A 20,054-nucleotide genomic window follows, 5' to 3' on the forward strand; every position below is an offset into this window, starting at 1 on the left:
TCTGCATTGTAAGTAAAGGTTTTTATTTTTTTGGTCATTACTTTGATTCTATAAACATGTTTTTCTAAGATATTTGAGAGACCTGTAATTAAATTAAATGTCTGAGATGTTAAACCAGAGGCTCTGCTTTAAACTGAAAATCGCAATAATGATCTCATTGGGATTTCCTTTTCTCCCACAGATGCCATTAAAATGCAGAAAAGAGGAAAAAAAAATCGGTATGTCAGAGCAGCCAGCCAAGTTTCTAGTTGCCATTTTAACTGAAAAGCATGGAAAAAATCTGTTATTGATATGATTTTAGATTGTGTCACCGGCAATAAAAGGGTTAAGAAGCATCTAAGTAAAAATTGATTGATTAGACCCCATGTACACTGTCATGTCATTGCACAGGTGACTGCTTTGTAAAAGCTGACAATGAAGGATGACATTAAAACTCTGTTAACATATGGAAAGATTTAGTTACATCTCCAAATCTAATCAGTATGTTCTTTACCTTAGGACCTTTATTTCTACAGCCAAATTCAATAAATTTACATTTTAAAGAATTATGTTCTAAATGTCCTCCACTGAGAAGCATTTATTTGAAAATTTCCAGAAACCAGAATAAAGTCTTGTTTTTTAATTGATATTGATGTATTTTCATACCATTCGCTTTATAAGGGTCCGATTACATGTAACAGATTTATTCCTCAAGAATCCAGAAGAAATTTCACGGTGGCAAATCTGAGCAAAATTGTGCATATTTTGTTGTTGATTATGTAAAATAATAAAAAAAACTATTATACTGACCTCACTGATGCCAACACTTCTTTAGTCCCCCACAGAATGTATACCCAGACTCCAGTGATGATGTCTCTATTTGATGGGGGAGGCCAGCGGATGACATAAGAAGTGTTGCCATTATAGCGCTAACATATTGCCATTTTTTTATTTTGTGCATAGAATGTTTTTTTTTGCTGGCCCTATAAATGTTGTTGCAGATTCCTTATAAGTAATCAACTATAAAATCGGCTACAGCTGTTTTTTTTATTTTTTTTCAGATTTTGACTTCTTTATTGAGTTCAATGGAAAAATACTCTCAAATTATCATCGACCAATCCATGACAGGAATTTACACGTTGTGGGCTTAAGAATTTTCAGTGTGGATAAAATTTGTTGAAATCTCATTCACTTTGCTGCTACTTGTCTGCAATACTCATGACTACACATTTCCTAAAATTGACATTCTGCATTTTAAAGGTTTTTTTTGAAAGCTATAATTTTACATCTTACAATGGCATGAAATAAAAAAGAGCAATACTCACCTTTCTAATTCCCTGCCTCTCCTTTGCCGATGTTCTGTTTACTGGGTTCCAACAATGACATGTGACCGCTGTAGCCAATCATTGGCTGCAGCGATGACATGCTTATACCACTGAGATCAATGCCATTGCTGCCACTAGTCTATAGGATATTGCTGGAGCAGAAGTAACAGACAATGATGGTAGGCTAAAGAAACATTGGCAAGCAAATGGCAGAGGATTGTGAAGTATTGTTTTTTTATACCATTGTAAAACCTTTCATTAAAGTAGTAAGCCCTCATACACATGGCATAACTATGTTCACAGTGCCTGTTACAAGGCAAACTGAGTACCTGCAGATTCTGACTACAAAGCCATAGGCACTTTGTGTGCCACCTTAGGGTGCCCATGCATGGCACCCTATTAATTAATTATTCTCCCCTAGAAACAAAAAATGCTTCTGGAGGAGAATACCTGTGTAAAATGTCATCTAAAAGTAGTGATACAAGTCCTATGGCTATATGCTTGCTCCTAAGGGCTCGTTCAGATGAGAGCATTATACTGTATATACGTGCGCTGTCCGACTAAAAGTCAGACAGCACACTGACCAATGTAATTCAATAGGCATCTTTAGATGACAGTTTTTTCGCATGGGGCGAGTAAAAAAAATTGCAGCAAGCATTATTATCTTTTGATTATTGGATGACACTCGGCTATACAAGTCTACGGATGTCCAAAAAAAAGTATTCAATATAGATCATCTGTGTAGCATCTAATTTTTTGGAAACATAGCCATTATTAGGAAACTGTATTTGATCATGCACATTGTAAAGTGTTAATGCATAAAATCGGCTGCCACATAGATGTCAAACGGATGTAAAAAATGGACAATAGGATGGCAAAGGGATGAAAAACATCCAGGTTTTCTGGACAAAATTGAGACAATTTTTCATGCACTCGTCTGACCCTGGCCTCACAGTGCTAAAAATCTAGAAGTAAGAGCAAGCTCCAGACTTGGAGTACAGCTGTTTAATATTGTAAATGTGTTCTCCAAAAGTAATGTGATGTTTGAACAAGAGAACACTCAATGTTTTCATTATTTTGCAATGTTTTCTTTATGCCAGTTTGTTCCAAGAACGGAGCTTGTGAACAATTTCTGACAGGACTATTCTACTATAGTACAATAATTAATTCTGCCTAAACATAAAAAACAGAATACTAATCATACATGTCCTATTGCACAATTAGGGGGCTATAGGGCTGAGCTGCAATATACCGTATGTCAATAGACAATTGTGGTGGTGTTTCTATAGGAAGGCAGCCATATTTTTCTAATCTTTTATACCCCACTTAAAAATATTTTTCAAAATTTTCTATGACATTTATTGCCAAACCATTGCCAAATCATCATGGAAAACAGTTTCATTGAAGTATCCAATATCTTGAAAGCAAATTGTGAACTTTAAAAAAAAAAATCTGATCCAAAACATTCTTGTGTACAATAAGTCAAGTCCAGACATCCTTACCTTTCGGTGCTCTTGAAGGATAACTGATGATGAGCATTTCTTGTTACAAACTGTGCACATTAACCTCTTCTTAGAATTTCCTATAATAAACAAAGAATATACCTCAAAAGGGAGAAAAGGAATAATAGGTAAACTACTGTGGGACAGATCTGAGTACTAAGATAAAGCACATACATTTATAAAGACACTGTGATATTATAGCTACTAGGAGGCAAAGAGTTTACTAAATGAGGTTGACCACTAGTAGGACAACCACTTCTTGATCTAAATGTTTGGCTCCGATAAAGTAAAAAAACTTATACTCACCTCCCGTGTTGGCGCCGTTGCAGCAATGTCAGCATTCACGTTCCCAGGGCGGTTGTTATGACACGTGAGCCTGGCGCCCTATCAGCGCTGGCGTCACTGTCCCCGCCTTTGTACGAATTGAACATGAAGAGGAGGTCCGAACTACAGCTGATCTCTCACTTCCTCTTCATGTTGAATTTATACGAAGGCGGGGACAGTGTCACCAGTGCTGATTGGGTGCCAGGCTCACGTGTCATAAAAATTGCACGAGAGCCCTGGGAACGCGAATACCAACACCAGTGGAATGGCACCGGCTAAGGAGGTGAGTATAAGATTTTTTTATCTTATCAGGGCCAAATGTGCATTATGATAAGAGGTTATCCAAGTAGCGGACAATTTCTCTAAGGCCACGGCCCCACCATTAGTATTTTGTCAGTATTCGGTCAGTATTTTTTCTCAGGAGCTCAGGAGTATGAGCCAAAACCAGGTGAGGAACAATCAGAGAAAAGGAATAATACAAACAAGTCACCAATTCTGCATTTATCACCCACTCCTGGTATTGGCTCCCTCTCCTGTGAAAAAATACAGACCGAATACTGACCAAATACTGATAGTGGGGCCGTGGTCTTATGTCTGATTTGCTTAGGAAACTTGTACTTACTCTACAGTGAGATCTGGGCTGAGATTCTGTCTCACTCAGGATGAACCTGTCTGTTCTGGACTCTGTGACATATAATGACATCTACTCTCACTGCAAAGCCAGTACAAGCTGCTTTGAGCACAGAAGATATTACTGAAACATCTCCGTACAGGTAATGTAGGGGGAGGGCAGGACAGCAGAAGTGACCATATTATGGCAGGTGGAGAGCTGATGGAAGGGTTTGTAATGGGACACAGCTAAACGCAGATGTGCTGTCCTTTCGCTACAGCGGCCTTATCTGAAAGGGGCTAGTTATGTGTACTTTTTTATAGTTAGACCAGGAACTCACAGCTGTCTGAAATTTTACATATCACATACTTAGCAAGTTGCTCTAAGCTATGGAGCGGTGTGTTCTTTTTTTTCCAGTGTATCGCTGCCTGCTTATGATTGCTCAACATGATACAAAGGGAATAAGTACACGCCCTCAATGAAGATTATCTGATAATACCTTGGAATTAACAAAAATTAACTCATGAGGTGCCAAATACTTTGATTGTTAATATATCCACAACGGAGAGGCGAAATTTAAAAACAAAAAAACAAAAATTTTATTCCGCTCTACTTCGTGTGTCCAATTCAACATGAAAAATTTGGTGAAAGACCCTCTTTAACTTGCAGCACTCCAGATATCGTGACGAGGAGAACTAACTATAGTGACACATAGTGACAGAACTATCAATACTATAACTGTGCAGTTTAGGTAATTGAATTAAAGTGCATTTTTTAGAAAGATACTCCAGGAATGTATAATGTCCCTTGATATCTGATGGCCATTGTCTTCTTTTAACTACAATATTATTGGTATTAGTAATTATATTTCACTTTGTCAAATGTTACATACTGTAAAAGCTTTTATTAAAAAAAAGACAGGGATACATGCATCCTATCAAAGCATCTTACGTTAAAAACACTTGCAGATGTCAAAGCATGATCAGTTCACAAAAAAACATTTTTGTGCAGGAAAAGAGCCATATGCTGTAGGATTCAGAGTAACATCTGATTATTTTTCTTAACTGAGCTGGTTTTCAGTTAGCAGAATTGGTTGATTAGCTTATTTTCCGGTTTCAAGCTTGCAAAGACTTTCAGAGAGTATTAAATATCACCTCTCTTTTGAGATCCCTCTGGCTACTGAAACCAAATGAACCAAGTAAGATATCTTATTTAATAAGAAAATAAATATACCAGTCTATTTATCAACGTAGGTCTGACGCAAAGATTGGGGCAAAATTTGAGAAGAAACTAAATTAAAATGATGACTGCTTCCCAACAACAACTTGTTATCTGACCTCCTACCTCACGTATGCTTAATATTCCTAAATGCACCCAAAAAAAACAAGCGAACTGTTGGCTTAACTTGAGAATTTTCAATAATAAGATACTGCCCTATGTACTTTATTTTCTGTACAGGGTAAATTGCAATGGTTTCAAGAAGTTGAAAATTAATGGACTACACAGTAGAAAAAGACTTGGTCATGCCAGGGAAATATGGAGACTTAGTATCACGGGTGTGTCAGATGTGACAGACAGTTGCCCTGCAGTTGGTTGCAGAATATTTCTTCGTTTGGCATTACAGACACCTTCTTAGATATGTCTCACTCTAGGACCCAGCGGCTTCCGTCCTTCTAATTGACACCCCGCCCTGGGTGTTTAAATACTTTGTTTGCTACAAGGTGGTACCGGTGATATTCACATGTTCCCTTGTGAAGGATTGGAGCTATTGCAGTCTGCTTTCTTCCCCTTTGGTGCTAGGATGATGTGTGGTGTAATCTCTCTCAAGTCGGCTCAAGCTAAATTGCTTTCCCCCTTGTTTGTCTCCCTTGTTGTCTTTAGTTGTTAGTTGGGACTGACTACTGATCCAGGGCCAAGCTCTAAGGAGATACAGCGTTTAGGTTTCTGTGCAGCGATTGGTGAGGAACCAATATAGGGACGATAGGGTAGACAGGGTGATATCAGATCAGCCTAGGAGGTCTCCACTCCCCCTTCCTCTAGTGTCTGGGCTCCCTTCCCCTCTTCCCCCCTTCATGTTGCACTTAGTCTTTCCCAAACCTTGCGTGACATTATCACAGCCGTGAACATTTAGAGAAAAAAAAATCTGACACTTGGGTTTATTTGCGTGTTGTTGTTTTTTTTCGGGTGTTTTTTTTTTCCTTTCTCACTTGGTATGGGTTCAGTTGCAGAGCGGCTGCACGGTCTGTCTCTGGAGGTGAATGACCTCCGCTGTGAGGTTCAGCAACAGCTTCAGCAGCTACAGGTCGCTAATGTGGGGGTCTATGCAGGTACGTCTGTCGAGCCTGAACCCAAGGTTGCCCTCTCGGACAGGTTTTCAGGAGGTAGGGACAATTTTTTTTGTTCTAGGAGGCCTGCAAATGGTACTTTAAACTTTGATCTTACTCTTCGGAAGTGAGGAGCAATGAGTGGGAATTGTGATCTCACTGCTGCAGGGAGATCAGCAATCCTGGGCTTTTTCTTTACCGCAGGATTCGGTTTGTCTCCAGTCTGTGGAGGCGTTTTTTGGGGCCCTGGCCCTCATCTATGATGACCCTGTCCGAGTGGCCTTGGCTGAGCCTAGGCTACGTCGCCTTCAGCAGGGGAATCGGTCAGTGGAGACGTACAATTCTGAATTCCGTAGATGGGCAACGGATTCTAAGTGGAATGACTCAGCCCCTAGAAGCCAATTTTGTGAGGGCCTTACTGAAAGGATGAAAGATGCTTTGGCAGTATAGGAAACTGCTGAGTCCTTGGAGGCTGCCATGTCGTTGGCTATACGTATTAATATACGCCTTCGGGATAGGCGGGTGAGACCACCTTCTCCGGGGCCTTCTTGTTGGGGTTATGTACCTCTGCTAGGGGAGCGGTTTGGCGGTGAATCATTAATGGGGGAGGTGGAGGAACCCATGCAGTTAGGGGGTACCTCTGCATCATACATTTCCCCGGAGATCTGCAAGAAAAAAGGCATATTTTTTTTTGTGGAAAAAAGGGACATTTTATTGGAGTCTGTCCTTCGATTCCTAAGCAAAAGGAAACTCGATTAACCCTTGGTAGTCTGGAGTTGGATAAGCAAGGGGTGCATTTATCGCCAACCTTCAGTTCCCGGTTTGTCCTGACGGCAGAACAGCAGAGGTGGTGCCAGAGAGCAAAACCAAGAAAATTTCTGTGTTTGTTTACAGTGGAGCTGGAGTCAGCATGGTTGATGCTGAGTTTCTGAAAAATCATGGTCTTGCTTGCAGCACTTTAGCTATGCCTAGTCCCATCTTCGCCATCGACTCAGCGCCACTTGCACAAAAAGCATTAACTCAGATTGTACATAATGTAAAACTGAGGGTGGGATTGGTTCATTGTGAAATAATCCCTTGCTATGTCCTGGACGGTCTTCCCGCCACAATTGTTTTGGGTCTTCCCTGGTTGGTGAAACATAATCCGTTGGTGGATTGGCAAACCTTGGAAATTATTGTATGGGGAGATTACTGCCATGAGAACTGTTTAGATATTTCCCTTGTTACAGTCTCTACGGAAATATTACCTGCTTTTCTGCCTAGTTTTGAGGACTTTTTTTCTGGGAGGGGGTGTCAGTATTTGCCTCCTCATCATGCATATGACTGTCCTATTAACCTGACCCCTGGAGCTAAACTACCAAAGTCCAGAATGTATAATCTTTCTGGCTCTGAGAGACAAGCCATGAAGGATTTTGTTGCGAAAAATCTGGAGAAGGGTCACATCAGGCCCTCATCTTCGCCCGTAGTGGCAGGGTTCTTCTTCGTGAAGAAAAGGATGGCAGCCTACGTCCCTGTTTAAATTTCGGGGAATTAAATCAAATTACCATCCGAGATCCATACCCTCTTCCTCTGATTCCAGACTTCTTCAGCCAGGTTGTGGGAGCTAAGGTATTCTCCAAGTTGGATTTAAGGGGAGCCTACAATCTGGTTAGAATCAGAGAAGGGGATGAATGGAAAACAGCGTTCAATACCCCTGAAGGGCATTTCGAGAGTCTGGTTATGCCTTTCGGTTTGACCAATGCACCTGCGGTGTTCCAGCATTTCATAAATTATATTTTCCATCATTTGGTGGGGAGGTTTGTGGTGGTCTATCTGGACGATATTTTGGTTTACTCACCTGATTTTAAGACAAATCAGGGGTTTGTTAAACAGGTGCTCCAAATATTAAGGGATAACAAACTAGAAAAATATGTTTTCGCTGTTCAGGAGGTGCAGTTATTGGGGTACTTGTTGTCATCTTCGGGTTTTCGGGTGGACCCGGAGAAGATCCGTGCAGTCCTTGATTGGGACCCTCCCGAGAACCTGATGGCTCTACAACGTTTTCTGGGCTTTACTAATTTTTACTGGAAATTCATTCAAAATTACTCAGTAATTGTGAAACCCCTTACATGACTTGGAAGGCGTCTGATATTTCCAACTGGTCGGAAGCCTCCCTCCAGGCTTTTTCTTCCTTAAAGAATTGATTTGCCATGGCACCTATACTCGACCCGATGTTTCCCAACATGGAAATTGATGCATTGGATGTGGGGGTTGGGGCTGTGTTGTCTCAGGGTCCGTCTTCTGGTAAATGGCGTCCATGTGCTTTCTTTTCTAAAAAAATTGTCTTTGGCTGAGGGAAATTATGAAGTGGGTAATAGGGAACTTTTTGCGCTCAAATTGGCATTTGAAGAATGGCGACATTGGTTAGAAGGTGCTGTCCATCCTATTACTCTTTTTACTGACCATAAGAACCTGTCATATCTCCAATCAGCTAAACGTCTCAACCCTAGGCAACCCAGATGGTCCCTGTTTTTACTAGGTTTAATTTTATTGTCACTTTTCGACCAGCTGTCAAAAATGTCAAGGCTGATGCTTTGTCCCGGAGCTTCCCTGGTAGCAGTGACCATGAGAACCCTGCCCCGATATTGCAGAAGGGGGTAGTCATTTCGGCATTGTATCCTGAATTGGAGGGTGATGTGTTGGAGGCTCAGGGCGATGCCCCTGCCTCCTGCCCTTCAAGAAGGTTATTTGTACCATCTAGTCTGCGCAGCAAAGTAATTAAGGAACATCACAACTCTGTGCTTGCTGATCATCCAAATGTTAAGGCAACCGCGGACCTTCTGTCTCATTTTTGGTGGCCAGGGATGCATCGGGATGTGATTGAACATGTATTTTCTTGTAGTATTTGCGCGCGTTTTAAGGTTTCACATACCCACCCATCTCGTACTCTTCTTCCGCTACCTATCCCTAGCAGGCCTTGGACACACTTTTCCATGGATTTTATTACTGACCTACCAGTTTCTGCAGGCAAAACAGTGGTTTTGATGGTTGTAGATAGGTTCAGTAAAATGGTTCACTTTATCGCATTACCTGCACTTCCAAATGCCAAAACACTTGCTCAGGTGTTTATAAATGAGATTGTGAAGCTTCACGGGGTTCCCTCCGATGTGGTGTCAGATCGGGAGACCCAGTTTGTCTGCAAGTTCTGGAAAGCATTCTGTTCTCGACTGGGGGTGCAGCTGTTCTTTTCCACTATCTTCCACCCTCAGTCGAATGGACAGACTGAGCATGTCAATCAGAATTTGGAGACTTGTTTCGTCAGCTGTTTCATCTCAGAAAATCAGGAGGATTGGGCATCCTACTTATCGCAGGCAGAATTTGCCATTAATAATCATCGTCAAGAATCCACTGGCAGGTCATCGTTCTTTTGTGCATACGGTTACCATACACTGTTTGGTACCTTTAGTGGGGGAGGAGCTTCGAGATTTCCTGAGGAGAAACTTTTTGCTTCGTCACTCTCCTCTGTATGGTGGGGGATTGAGAGTAATTTAAAGATGACAGGTATAAATGTATGGCTGACAGAAAACGCTAGCCAGGTCTGGACCTGAATGTCAATGATTTTATGTGGTTGTCTACCAGGAATATCAAGTTGAAAGTCCCTTCTTGGAAACTGGGACCTAGGTTTATTGGTCCCTATAAAATAACCGCCGTCATTAACCCAGCAGCGTTTTGTCATGAGCTTCCTCAGGCCCTTAAGGTCCACAATGTTTTCCACAGGTCCTTACTCAACAAATATGTGGAACCTCTTGAGCCGTCACCCCTATCGCCGCCCCCAATAATGGCTGATGGTAATCCTGAGTTTCAGATTTTGAGGATTGTAGATTCCTGTCTCCAACGTCATTCCCTACAATACTCTGTGCATTGTTAGGGTTATGGTCCAGAAGAAGGATGTGGGTTTCAGTATCAGAGGTGAATGCTCCCAGGTTGGTTTGTTCATTGCACACCTCTTATGCTGAGAAACCTGGTCCTGAGTGTCCGGAAGCCACTCGTTGGGGGGGTACTGTCACGGGTGTTCAGATGTGACAGACAGTCTCCCTGCAGTTGGTTGCAGAAGATCTCTTCGTTTGGCATTACAGACACCTTCTTAGATCTTTCTCACTCTATGACCCAGCAGCTACCTCACTTCTGCTAGTTGACACCCAGGCCTGGGTGTTTAAATACTTTCTGTTTGCGACAGGGAGGTGCCGGTGATATTCACATGTTCCCTTGTAAAGGCTTGGAGCTATTTCAGTTTGCTTACTTCCTCTTTGGTGCAAAGAGGACGTGTGGTGTAATCTCTCTGAACTTGGCTCAAGCTAAGTTGCTTTCCCCCTTGTTTATCTCCCTTGTTGTCTTTAGTTGTTAGTGGGGACTGACTGGTGCTCATCCCCCCCTTTCCTATCCAGGGCCAAGCTCTAGGGAAATACAGGGTTTAGGTTCCTGTGCGTCAATTGCTGAGGATGATAGGGGAGACAGGGTAATATCAGATCAGCCTAGTAAGTCTCCACTCCCCCTTTCCCTAGTGTCTGGGCTCCCTTCCCCTCTTCCCTTCATGTTGCACTTATTCTTTCCCACACCTTGCGTGACACTTAGGTGGAATATTATGAACAGTAGGAAGGTGACTAGGAATTTGTGTGTAATATTGAATGCCTACTGGCAAGCTTAAGATATCACCTAAAATTAAAGTAAAAAAATATAAGTTCATATGATGGACATATGTTATGGAGTATGTGTAGGAGGAGGACAAGAGTCAATGCTATTAAAATAATTTTATTAATACACATTAAAAAGAGAAAGACATGAGTTGTAATGAATAAGTTCACAGGGCAATATACAATATCAATTTAAAAAAAACATGGGGGTGTTATCAGGCTGCAATTATTAATGCCAGCAAAAGAAAAATGTTGGTTAAAAATTGTTTTAGCATAGTGGGTATTCCACCAAACAGTAAGAGGCATTAAATGAAAAGTATTGGGAGGATATTTACATGTATTGTCTTAATCTAGTCAGCAGACATTATGTATGGAATGCCTATTACTAAAAGGTAGAAACATGCTGGCTGAAATGCTAACAATAGACAGCAGTTGAGTGCCTATTTCAAAAACACAATAATATATACACGTCTCATAGAAGTCAAACATGGAAGACACTATTTGCTATGCATTAGTATTGTAGTAAGTATCTATTGCCTTGATCCTGATAATATCCCTGAGGAAGCAACAGATGTGAAACGTGCGTTGGGGTTCTGGGATCATGGCAATATGTACTTACCTACTACAATAGTGATGCATAGCAAATAGCGTCATTTTTACTAACACTTTTTGACTAACATTTTTCTTTTGCTAGCATTAATAATTGCAGCCTGATAACACCCCAGGCCCAGTTTTACTTGGATTTTTTCATTGATATTGTATATTGATATTGTATATTGCCCTCATTACAACTCATATCTTTCTGTTTTTAATGAGTATAAATACAATTGTTATTTTAATAGTAGCACTGACTCTTGTCCACTAATTGCACTGTTCAACAAATTTTCATGAATTCTTTGTAAATGCATACAAATGAGGTTATTCACATCTCTATGACCATAAGAGAACAGAATATTACCATATCGCTAAATCATTAGCTCTAGTTTTTACAATAGGAGATCTGGGGCAATGAAATTAATGAAATACACAATTCATGGTTACAAGGTGAAATTTGCAACAACTTTCCACACATCTATTGGAAATTTTTAAGACAAACTATCATTACATAGGTCAAAGTCCATAATAAATAACTAAATAGCTACATTTATTGCGATTTCAAGTTGAGCGCTTTCACTTTGCATGCCGTTTGTAAAGTAGCTCTGGAGCGTCTCTCTTGGTTGTCCAGCAGTAGTCTCCTGCTGAAGCCTAGCTATGTGTACCACAAGTGATTGGACGCCTACAGCTTCAAGTCTCCTAAGGGGACCATTGAAGCCAATAAAAAGAAAAATATAAAAAAAAAAATACAAAAGTTCAAATCACCCTTTTTTTCCCAATTTAACATAAAACAATAATAAAAAAAATACTCATATTTGGTTTCGCTGCATTCAGAAATGTTTGACCTATCAAAATATGAAGTAAATTAATCTGATCAGTAAACTGCGTAACAAGAAAAAAAAATCAAAAATGTCAGAATTGTGTTTTTTTGGCCTTCACAACATTGCTATAAAATGCAATAACAAGTGATCAAAACATGGTATCCTCCCAAAATGGTTTCAATAAAAATGTTAGCTCAGGGCACAAAAAATAAGCTATCACCCAGCCCAAGATTCAAAAAAATGGAGACGCATCGGGTCTTGGAAAAACGGCAACATAAGCAAAATTATTTTTGTTCCTACAAATTCCGGATTTTTTTTCACCACTTAAATAAAAAAATAACCTATACATGTTTGGTATCTGTGTACTCGTACTGACCTGGGGAATCATATTGCCAGATAAGTTTTAGCATTTAGTGAACATGGTAAATAAAAGACCCAATTGTGGAATTGCCCTTTTTTGCAATTTGACCACAATTTTTTCCCCATTTTTCAGTACACTATATGGTAAAATCAAATGAATGTCGATCAAAAGTACAACCCATCCCACAAAAAGCAAGCCCTTATATGACTATATTGACTGAAAAATAAAAAATGCATGCTCTTTACAAAGATTTTCATTAGTCCTAGTTGGATGGGTAGCAGAGGGAGTCAAAATTTTCTCAGAATCAACCAATGGTTCATTTTGTATGTTTTTTGTACCAGGCTGAAGTATTTCTCTTCCCGGGATATTGCCAATCTAATACAACCTAATATGAAATAAAATGTATTTGCTTCCATATAATGTGGATGGATAATATAGCATATATCCATTATAAGATAACAACTAGAGCTAATTCTCAATTTTACCTGTCATTTTGATTTTTGCGGCATCAAATCTATAAGAATTAGCTACTTTTGTTCAATTTACAATTTGGTTGTTGAATGTTGAACAGTGTTATCAATATGTTAAACTGGACCAATTTATATAATATGTTATGAAGTATTAGCTAGAACAGAGACCAGCCTGCAGAAGAGCTATTATCGGGTAATGAATATGAAGAGTCATTCACAATGCATTCAGAAATGATAGACAGGGTGATAGGATAGTGCAGACAGGACAATAAATTGCAATAAAAAAGTATTATGTAGTATCAGGTCAAGTCAGCATATAAAAAGTATGTTAAAAATGTAAAAATATTACAAAAACCTAAAACATGTAAAAGTTTATATCTCCCATTTTATCGTTAGTTAAAATAAATCTAAAAAGAAAAAAAAACATATCTTTGTGTCCGTTGATTAAAGTCCAAAATAACAAAATATTACGTTAATTTCTTGAGCAGTGAACAGCATAAAATAAATAAATATAATAAAACACATCTATAAGTTACCTTCCAGTGGGTAGGTAATAACTTGTTTAGACTTGGAAACTCATTTAATACTATGTTCCCTAATGGATATTGAGGTCAATCCAGTCTAGTCTGGAGTACTTGTTTAATGATATATTCCCTTGCGCAAAATGAAATCAATCTTTTTTAGCTTTTACTTCTTTTCTGTCTCTGCATTTTTCAGTAACATTCAGGTCTCATTCAGACATCCAATTTTCACGTACGAGTACTATTCGTGGTTTTTATGGATAGCACTTGTGCCTGTGAGAGCCTATGGGGCCATTCACATGACCATAATTTTTCGTGGACAGAGATGTCCGCAGAAAATCACAGAGACGTGTCCGATTTTGAACTGAGGGTTGGATGAAAATCGGCAATGCAAGTCTACGGTTCCATGAAAAAATCGGATCACATTCGGATGCCTTCCAAATGCAGTTCGATTTTCACAGACTGTCACATAGGAGAAGGTGGAGAAACTTTTTTTTTTCTCGAAGTATGAGAAAAATGTATGACACTCAGACCAAGTCTGATCAAAATAATTGGTCAGTTTTTCTAATACAGTGGGTAAGGAAAGTATTCAGACCTCTTTAAATTTTTTCATTTTTTCATTTTTTTTTCCTCATTAAAGTACATTCTGCACCCCATCTTGACTGAAAAAAAAACAGAAATGGAGAATTTTTTGCAAATTTATTGAAAAAGAAAAACTGAAATATCACCCTTTGCTCAGTATTGAGTAGAAGCACCCGTTTGACCTAGTACAGCCATGAGTCTTCTTGGGAATGATGCAACAAGTTTTTCACACTTGGATTTGGGGATCTTCTGCCATTCTTTCTTGCAGATCCTCTGCAGTTCCGTCAGGTTGGATGGTGAACGTTGGTGGACAGCCATTTTCAGGTCTCTCCAGAGATGCTCAATTGGGTTTAGGTCAGGGCTCTGGCTGGGCCAGTCAAGAATGGTCATAGAGTTGTTCTGAAGCCACTCCTTTGTTATTTTAGCTAGGTGCTTAGGGTCATTGCCTTGTTGGAAGGTGAACCTTCGGCCAAGTCCAAGGTCCAGAGCACTCTGGAAGAGGTTTCCATCCAGAATATCTCTGTACTTGCCCGCATTCATGTTTCCTTTAATTGCAACCAGTCGTCCTCTCCCTGCAGCTGAAAAACACCCCCATAGCATGATTCTGCCACCACCATGTTTCACTGTTGGGATTGTATTGGGCAGGTGATGAGCAGTGCCTGGTTTTCTCCACACATACTGCTTAGAATTATGACCAAAAAGTTCTACCTTCATCTATTCAGACCAGAGAATCTTATTTCTCATAGTCTGGGAGTCCTTCATGTGTTTTTGAGCAAACTCTATGCGGGCTTTCATATGTCTTGCACTGAAGAGAGGCTTCCGTCGGGCCACTCTGCCATAAAGGCCTGACTGGTTGAGGGCTGCAGTGATAGTTGACTTTGTGGAACTTTCTCTTATCTCCCTACTGCATCTCTGGAGCTCAGCCACAGTGATCTTGGGGTTCTTCTTTACCTCTCTCACCAAGGCTCTTTTCTCACGATTGCTCAGTTTGGCTGGACGGCCAGGTCTAGGAAGACATCTGGTGGTCCCAAACTTCTTCCATTTAAGGATTATGGAGGCCACTGTGCTTTTAGGAACCTTGAGTAATGCAGAAATTCTTTTATAACTTTGGCCAGATCTGTGCCTTGCCACAATTCTGTCTCTGAGCTCCTTGGGCAGTTCCTTTGAGCTCATTTGGTCTGACATGCACTGTGAGCTGTGAGGTCTTATATAGACAGGTGTGTGCCTTTCCAAATCAAGTATTATCAGTTTAATTAAACACAGCTGGACTCCAATGAAGGAGTAGAACCATCTCAAGGAGGATCACAAGGAAATGGACAGCATGTGACTTAAATATGAGTGTCTGAGCAAAAGGTCTGAATACTTATGACCTTGTGATATTTCAGTTTTTCTTTTTTAATACATTTCCAAAAATGTCTACATTTCTGTTTTTTTTTTCAGTCAAGATGGGGTGCAGAGTGTACTTTAACCCCTTAATAACATCTGATGTACTAATATGCATCTGTGCCCTGGGACATAAGAGCCAGACCCGTATTAGTACGTCATCGCGATCGCGCGCGCACACAGGCTGTGCGGGCGCGATCGCCGCCGGGTGTCAGCTGATTGTCACAGCTGACACCCGGTACTATGTGCAGGGAGCGGTCCTGCACCGCTCCCAGCACATTAACCCCCGCGATACTGCGATCGAAGTCGATCGAAGTCGATCGCGGCATTGCGGGGGCAAGGGGAGGTGATCGGCGATACTCACCTCCTCTTCCGGCTTCCAGCGCAGTCTGCAAAGGCTTCCCGGGTGTTGCCATGACGACCCGATGTCGTCATGACAACATCCGGGTCACCAGAGAGCAGGAAGATTGCTTGGACATGCGCAGTGCATCTCCAAGCAATCTTCACACTGTGCATTTCTGACAGCCTTCATGGCATAGGGATGGTGCTCCATTCCTGCGCCATGCAGGCGATCAGAAAAAAAAAAGTGAAAGTCCCAGAGTGGGACAAAGTAATAAAGTGTATAAACTGTGTGAAAGTGGAAAAAAAAAAAAAAATGTGCAAAAATATTATAAAAAAATAATACACCAAAAATAAAAATATAATGTACCCATCAATAAATATTATTATAAAAAAAATAAAAAAAAAACAATAAAAGTACACATATTTGGTATCGCCGCGTCCGGAAAAACCTGACCTATAAAACTGTCCCACTAGTTAACCCCTTCAGTGAACACGGTAAAAAAAAAAAAAAACGAAGCAAAAAACAATGCTTTATCACCATACCGCCAAACAAAAAGTGGAATAACACGCGATCAAAAAGACGCATATAAATAAAAATGATACCGCTGAAAACGTCATCTCGTCCCGCAAAAAACAAGCCACCATACAGCTCCATCAGCCGAAAAATAAAAAAGTTATAGCTCTCAGAATAAAGCGATACTAAAAAATATTTTTTTCTATAAAATAGCTTTTATTGTGTATAAGCGCCAAAACATAGAAAAATGATACAAATGTGGTACCGCTGTAAACGTACTGACCCGAAGAATAAAGCTACCTCATCAATTTTACCACACGTGGAACAGAATAAAAAAAAAAAAAAAAAACAATTCCAGAATTGTTGGTTTTTGTTTATTCTGCCTCCCAAAAATCGGAATAGAAAGCGATCAAAAAATGTCACGTGCCTGAAAATGGCACCAATAACAACGTCAAGTCATCCCGCAAAAAACGAGCCATCACATCACTGTCTGCCAAAATCTGGAAAAATTATAGCTCTCAAAATATGGCGATGCAAAAACTAGATTTTACAAAAAATGCGTCTTTTAGTGTGTGACAGCTGTCAGTCATAAAAACCCCATATGATTCTGGCATTGCTGTAATCACACCGACCCGAAGAATAAAGTCGTCTAATCACTTATACCGCACAAGGAACGGCGTCAAAAATAAACTCTTGGGTTAGGATTGGGCTAGGGTTAGGGCTGGGTTTGGGGCTAGGGTTGTGCTGGGGCTAGGGTTGTGCTGGGGCTAGGGTTGTGCTAGGGTTAGGGCTGGGGTTGGGATTTTTTTCAAAAGTAAGAAAAAAAGATGACGATATGGCGACTAGTGTTGAGAGCAAGGGCTCGCTACTTGAGTTTGCATCGGGTGCTCTGGTATGCATTGAGTATCGTGGGTATTTGAGTGACATGCTCGAGTCTCTGCCCCATATGCTTCGCGGCCAAAAAACTTTACGGGGATTGCCTGCCATGCACGAGCGATCCCCGCATGTTTTTTTTTGGGTGTCTAATAACCGTGAAACATGCGGAGCAGGGATTCGAGCATGTCACTCGAGCACACGCTGTACATGGTGCATACCTGAGTACCCGATGCAAACTCAAGTAGCGAGCACTTGCGCTCAAGAATAATGACAACTTATTCAATATGATGACCTAATGTAAACAAATTCTGTGCCGTACCTCTGGGTTCAAAATGTTCACTATACACCTTAATAAAAGCCTTGAGGGGTATAGTTTCCAAAATGGGGACACTTGTGGGGGAGCTCCACTGTTTAGGCACATCACGGGCTCTCCAAACGCGACATGGTGTCCGCTAACAAATTGAATGGAAAATCGGCTCAAATTGTTAGCGGACGCCATGTTGCGTTTGGAGAGCCCCTGTGTGCCCAAACATTGGAGCTCCCCCACAAGTGACCCCATTTTGGAAACTAGACCCCCCAAGTCACCTATCTAGATGCATAGTGAGCACTTGGAATCCCCAGGTGCTTCACAAATTGATTCGTAAAAATGAAAAAGTGAAAAAAAAAACACTTTTTCATTTTTATGAATCAATTTGTGAAGCACCTGGGGTTCCAAGTGCTCACTGTGAATCTAGATAGGTGCCTTGGGGGGTCTAGTTTCCAAAATGGGGTCACTTGTGGGGGAGCTCCAATGTTTGGGCACGCAGGGACTCTCTAAATGCAACATGGCATCCGCTAACAAATTGAATGGAAAATCGGCTCAAATTGTTAGCGGACACCACATTGCGTTTGGAGAGCCCCTCTGTGCCCAAACTTTGGAGCTCCCCCACAAGTGACCCCATTTTGGAAACTAGACCCCCCAAGGCACCTTTCTAGATGCATAGTGAGCACTTGAAACCCCCAGGTGCTTCACAAATTGATTCATAATAATGAAAAAGTGAAAAAAAAAACACTTTTTCATTTTTATGAATCAATTTGTGAAGCACCTGGGGTTCCAAGTGCTCACTATGAATCTAGATAGGTGCCTTGGGGGGTCTAGTTTCCAAAATGGGGTCACTTGTGGGGGAGCTCCAAAGTTTGGGCACAGAGGGGCTCTCTAAACGCAATGTGGTGTCCGCTAACAATTTGAGCCGATTTTCCATTCAATTTGTTAGCGGATACCATGTTGCATTTAGAGAGTCCCTGTGTGCCCAAACATTGGAGCTCCCCCACAAGTGACCCCATTTTGGAAACTAGACCCCCCAAGGCACCTATCTAGATGCATAGTGAGCACTTGGAACCCCTAGGTGCTTCACAAATTGATTTTATAAAAATGAAAAAGTGTTTTTTTTTTCACTTTTTCATTATTACGAATCAATTTGTGAAGCACCTGGGGGTTCCAAGTGCTCACTATGCATCTAGAAAGGTGCCTTGGGGGGTCTAGTTTCCAAAATGGGGTCACTTGTGGGGGAGCTCCAAAGTTTGGGCACAGAGGGGCTCTCCAAACGCAATGTGGTGTCCGCTAACAATTTGAGCTGATTATCCATTCAATTTGTTAGCGGATACCATGTTGCATTTAGAGAGTCCCTGTGTGCCCAAACATTGGAGCTCCCCCACAATTGACCCCATTTTGGAAACTAGACCCCCCAAGGCACCTATCTAGATGCATAGTGAGCACGTGGAACCCCTAGGTGCTTCACAAATTGATTCGTAAAAATGAAAAAGTGTTTTTTTTTTCACTTTTTCATTATTACAAATCAATTTGTGAAGCACCTGGGGGTTCCAAGTGATCACTATGCATCTAGAAAGGTGCCTTGCGGGGTCTAGTTTCCAAAATGGGGTCACTTGTGGGGGAGCTCCAAAGTTTGGGCACAGAGGGGCTCTCCAAACGCAATGTGGTGTCCGCTAACAATTTGAGCCGATTTTCCATTCAATTTGTTAGCAGATACCATGTTGCATTTAGAGAGTCCCTGTGTGCCCAAACATTGGAGCTCCCCCACAAGTGACCCCATTTTGGAAACTAGACCCCCCAAGGCACCTATCTAAATGCATAGTGAGCAGTTGGAACCCCCAGGTGCTTCACAAATTGATTCGTAACAATGAAAAAGTGTTTTTTTTTTCACTTTTTCATTTTTACGAATCAATTTGTGAAGCACCTGGGGGTTGCAACTGCTCACTTTGCATCTAGATAGGTGCCTTGGGGGGTCTAGTTTCCAAAATGGGGTCACTTGTGGGGGAGCTCCAATGTTTGGGCACACAGGGGCTCTCTAAACGCAACATGGTGTCTGCTAATTATTCAAGCAAATTTTACAATCAAAAAGTCAAATGGCGCTCCTTCCCTTCCGAGCCCTACAGTGCGCCCAAACAGTGTTTTTCCCCAAATATTGGGTATCTGCGTGCCCAGGGGAAATTGCACAGCAAGTTTTGCGGTCCATTTTTTCTTGTTACCCCTGCGAAAATAAAAAAAAATGGGTCTAAAGTAACATTTTTGTGAAAAAAGTTAAATGTTCATTTTTTTCTTCCACATTCAAAAAATTCCTATGAAGCACCTGAAGGGTTAATAAAGTTCTTGAATGTGGTTTTGAGCTCCTTGAGGGGTGCAGTTTTTAGAGTGGTGTCACTTTTGGGTATTTTCTGTCATAAAGACCTCTCAAAGTGACTTCAAATATGATGTGGTCCCTAAAAAAATGGTTTTGTAAATTTTGTTGGAAAAATGAGAAATCGCTGGTCAACTTTTAACCCTTATAGCTCCCTAACAAAAAAAAAATTTGTTTCCAA

General features: G+C 40.8%; 1 protein-coding gene across 4 annotated transcripts in view; it reads right to left on the bottom strand.

The window, feature by feature from the left end:
* The window catches only part of PRDM5 (PR/SET domain 5), a 330,811-nt gene that overhangs the window by 194,874 nt on the left and 115,883 nt on the right, over positions 1-20,054 (bottom strand). For all 4 annotated transcript variants that reach the window (XM_073655558.1, XM_073655566.1, XM_073655553.1 and 1 more), the window contains one exon: positions 2,807-2,886. In XM_073655558.1, the coding sequence (XP_073511659.1) occupies positions 2,807-2,886 (80 nt within the window). The remainder of the gene's footprint in view (positions 1-2,806; positions 2,887-20,054) is intronic.

Source organism: Phyllobates terribilis, unplaced genomic scaffold, assembly GCF_046119375.1.
Source record: "Phyllobates terribilis strain yellow unplaced genomic scaffold, ASM4611937v1 Scaffold_1__5_contigs__length_1240528914, whole genome shotgun sequence".
Classification (NCBI taxonomy): Eukaryota; Metazoa; Chordata; class Amphibia; order Anura; family Dendrobatidae; genus Phyllobates; species Phyllobates terribilis.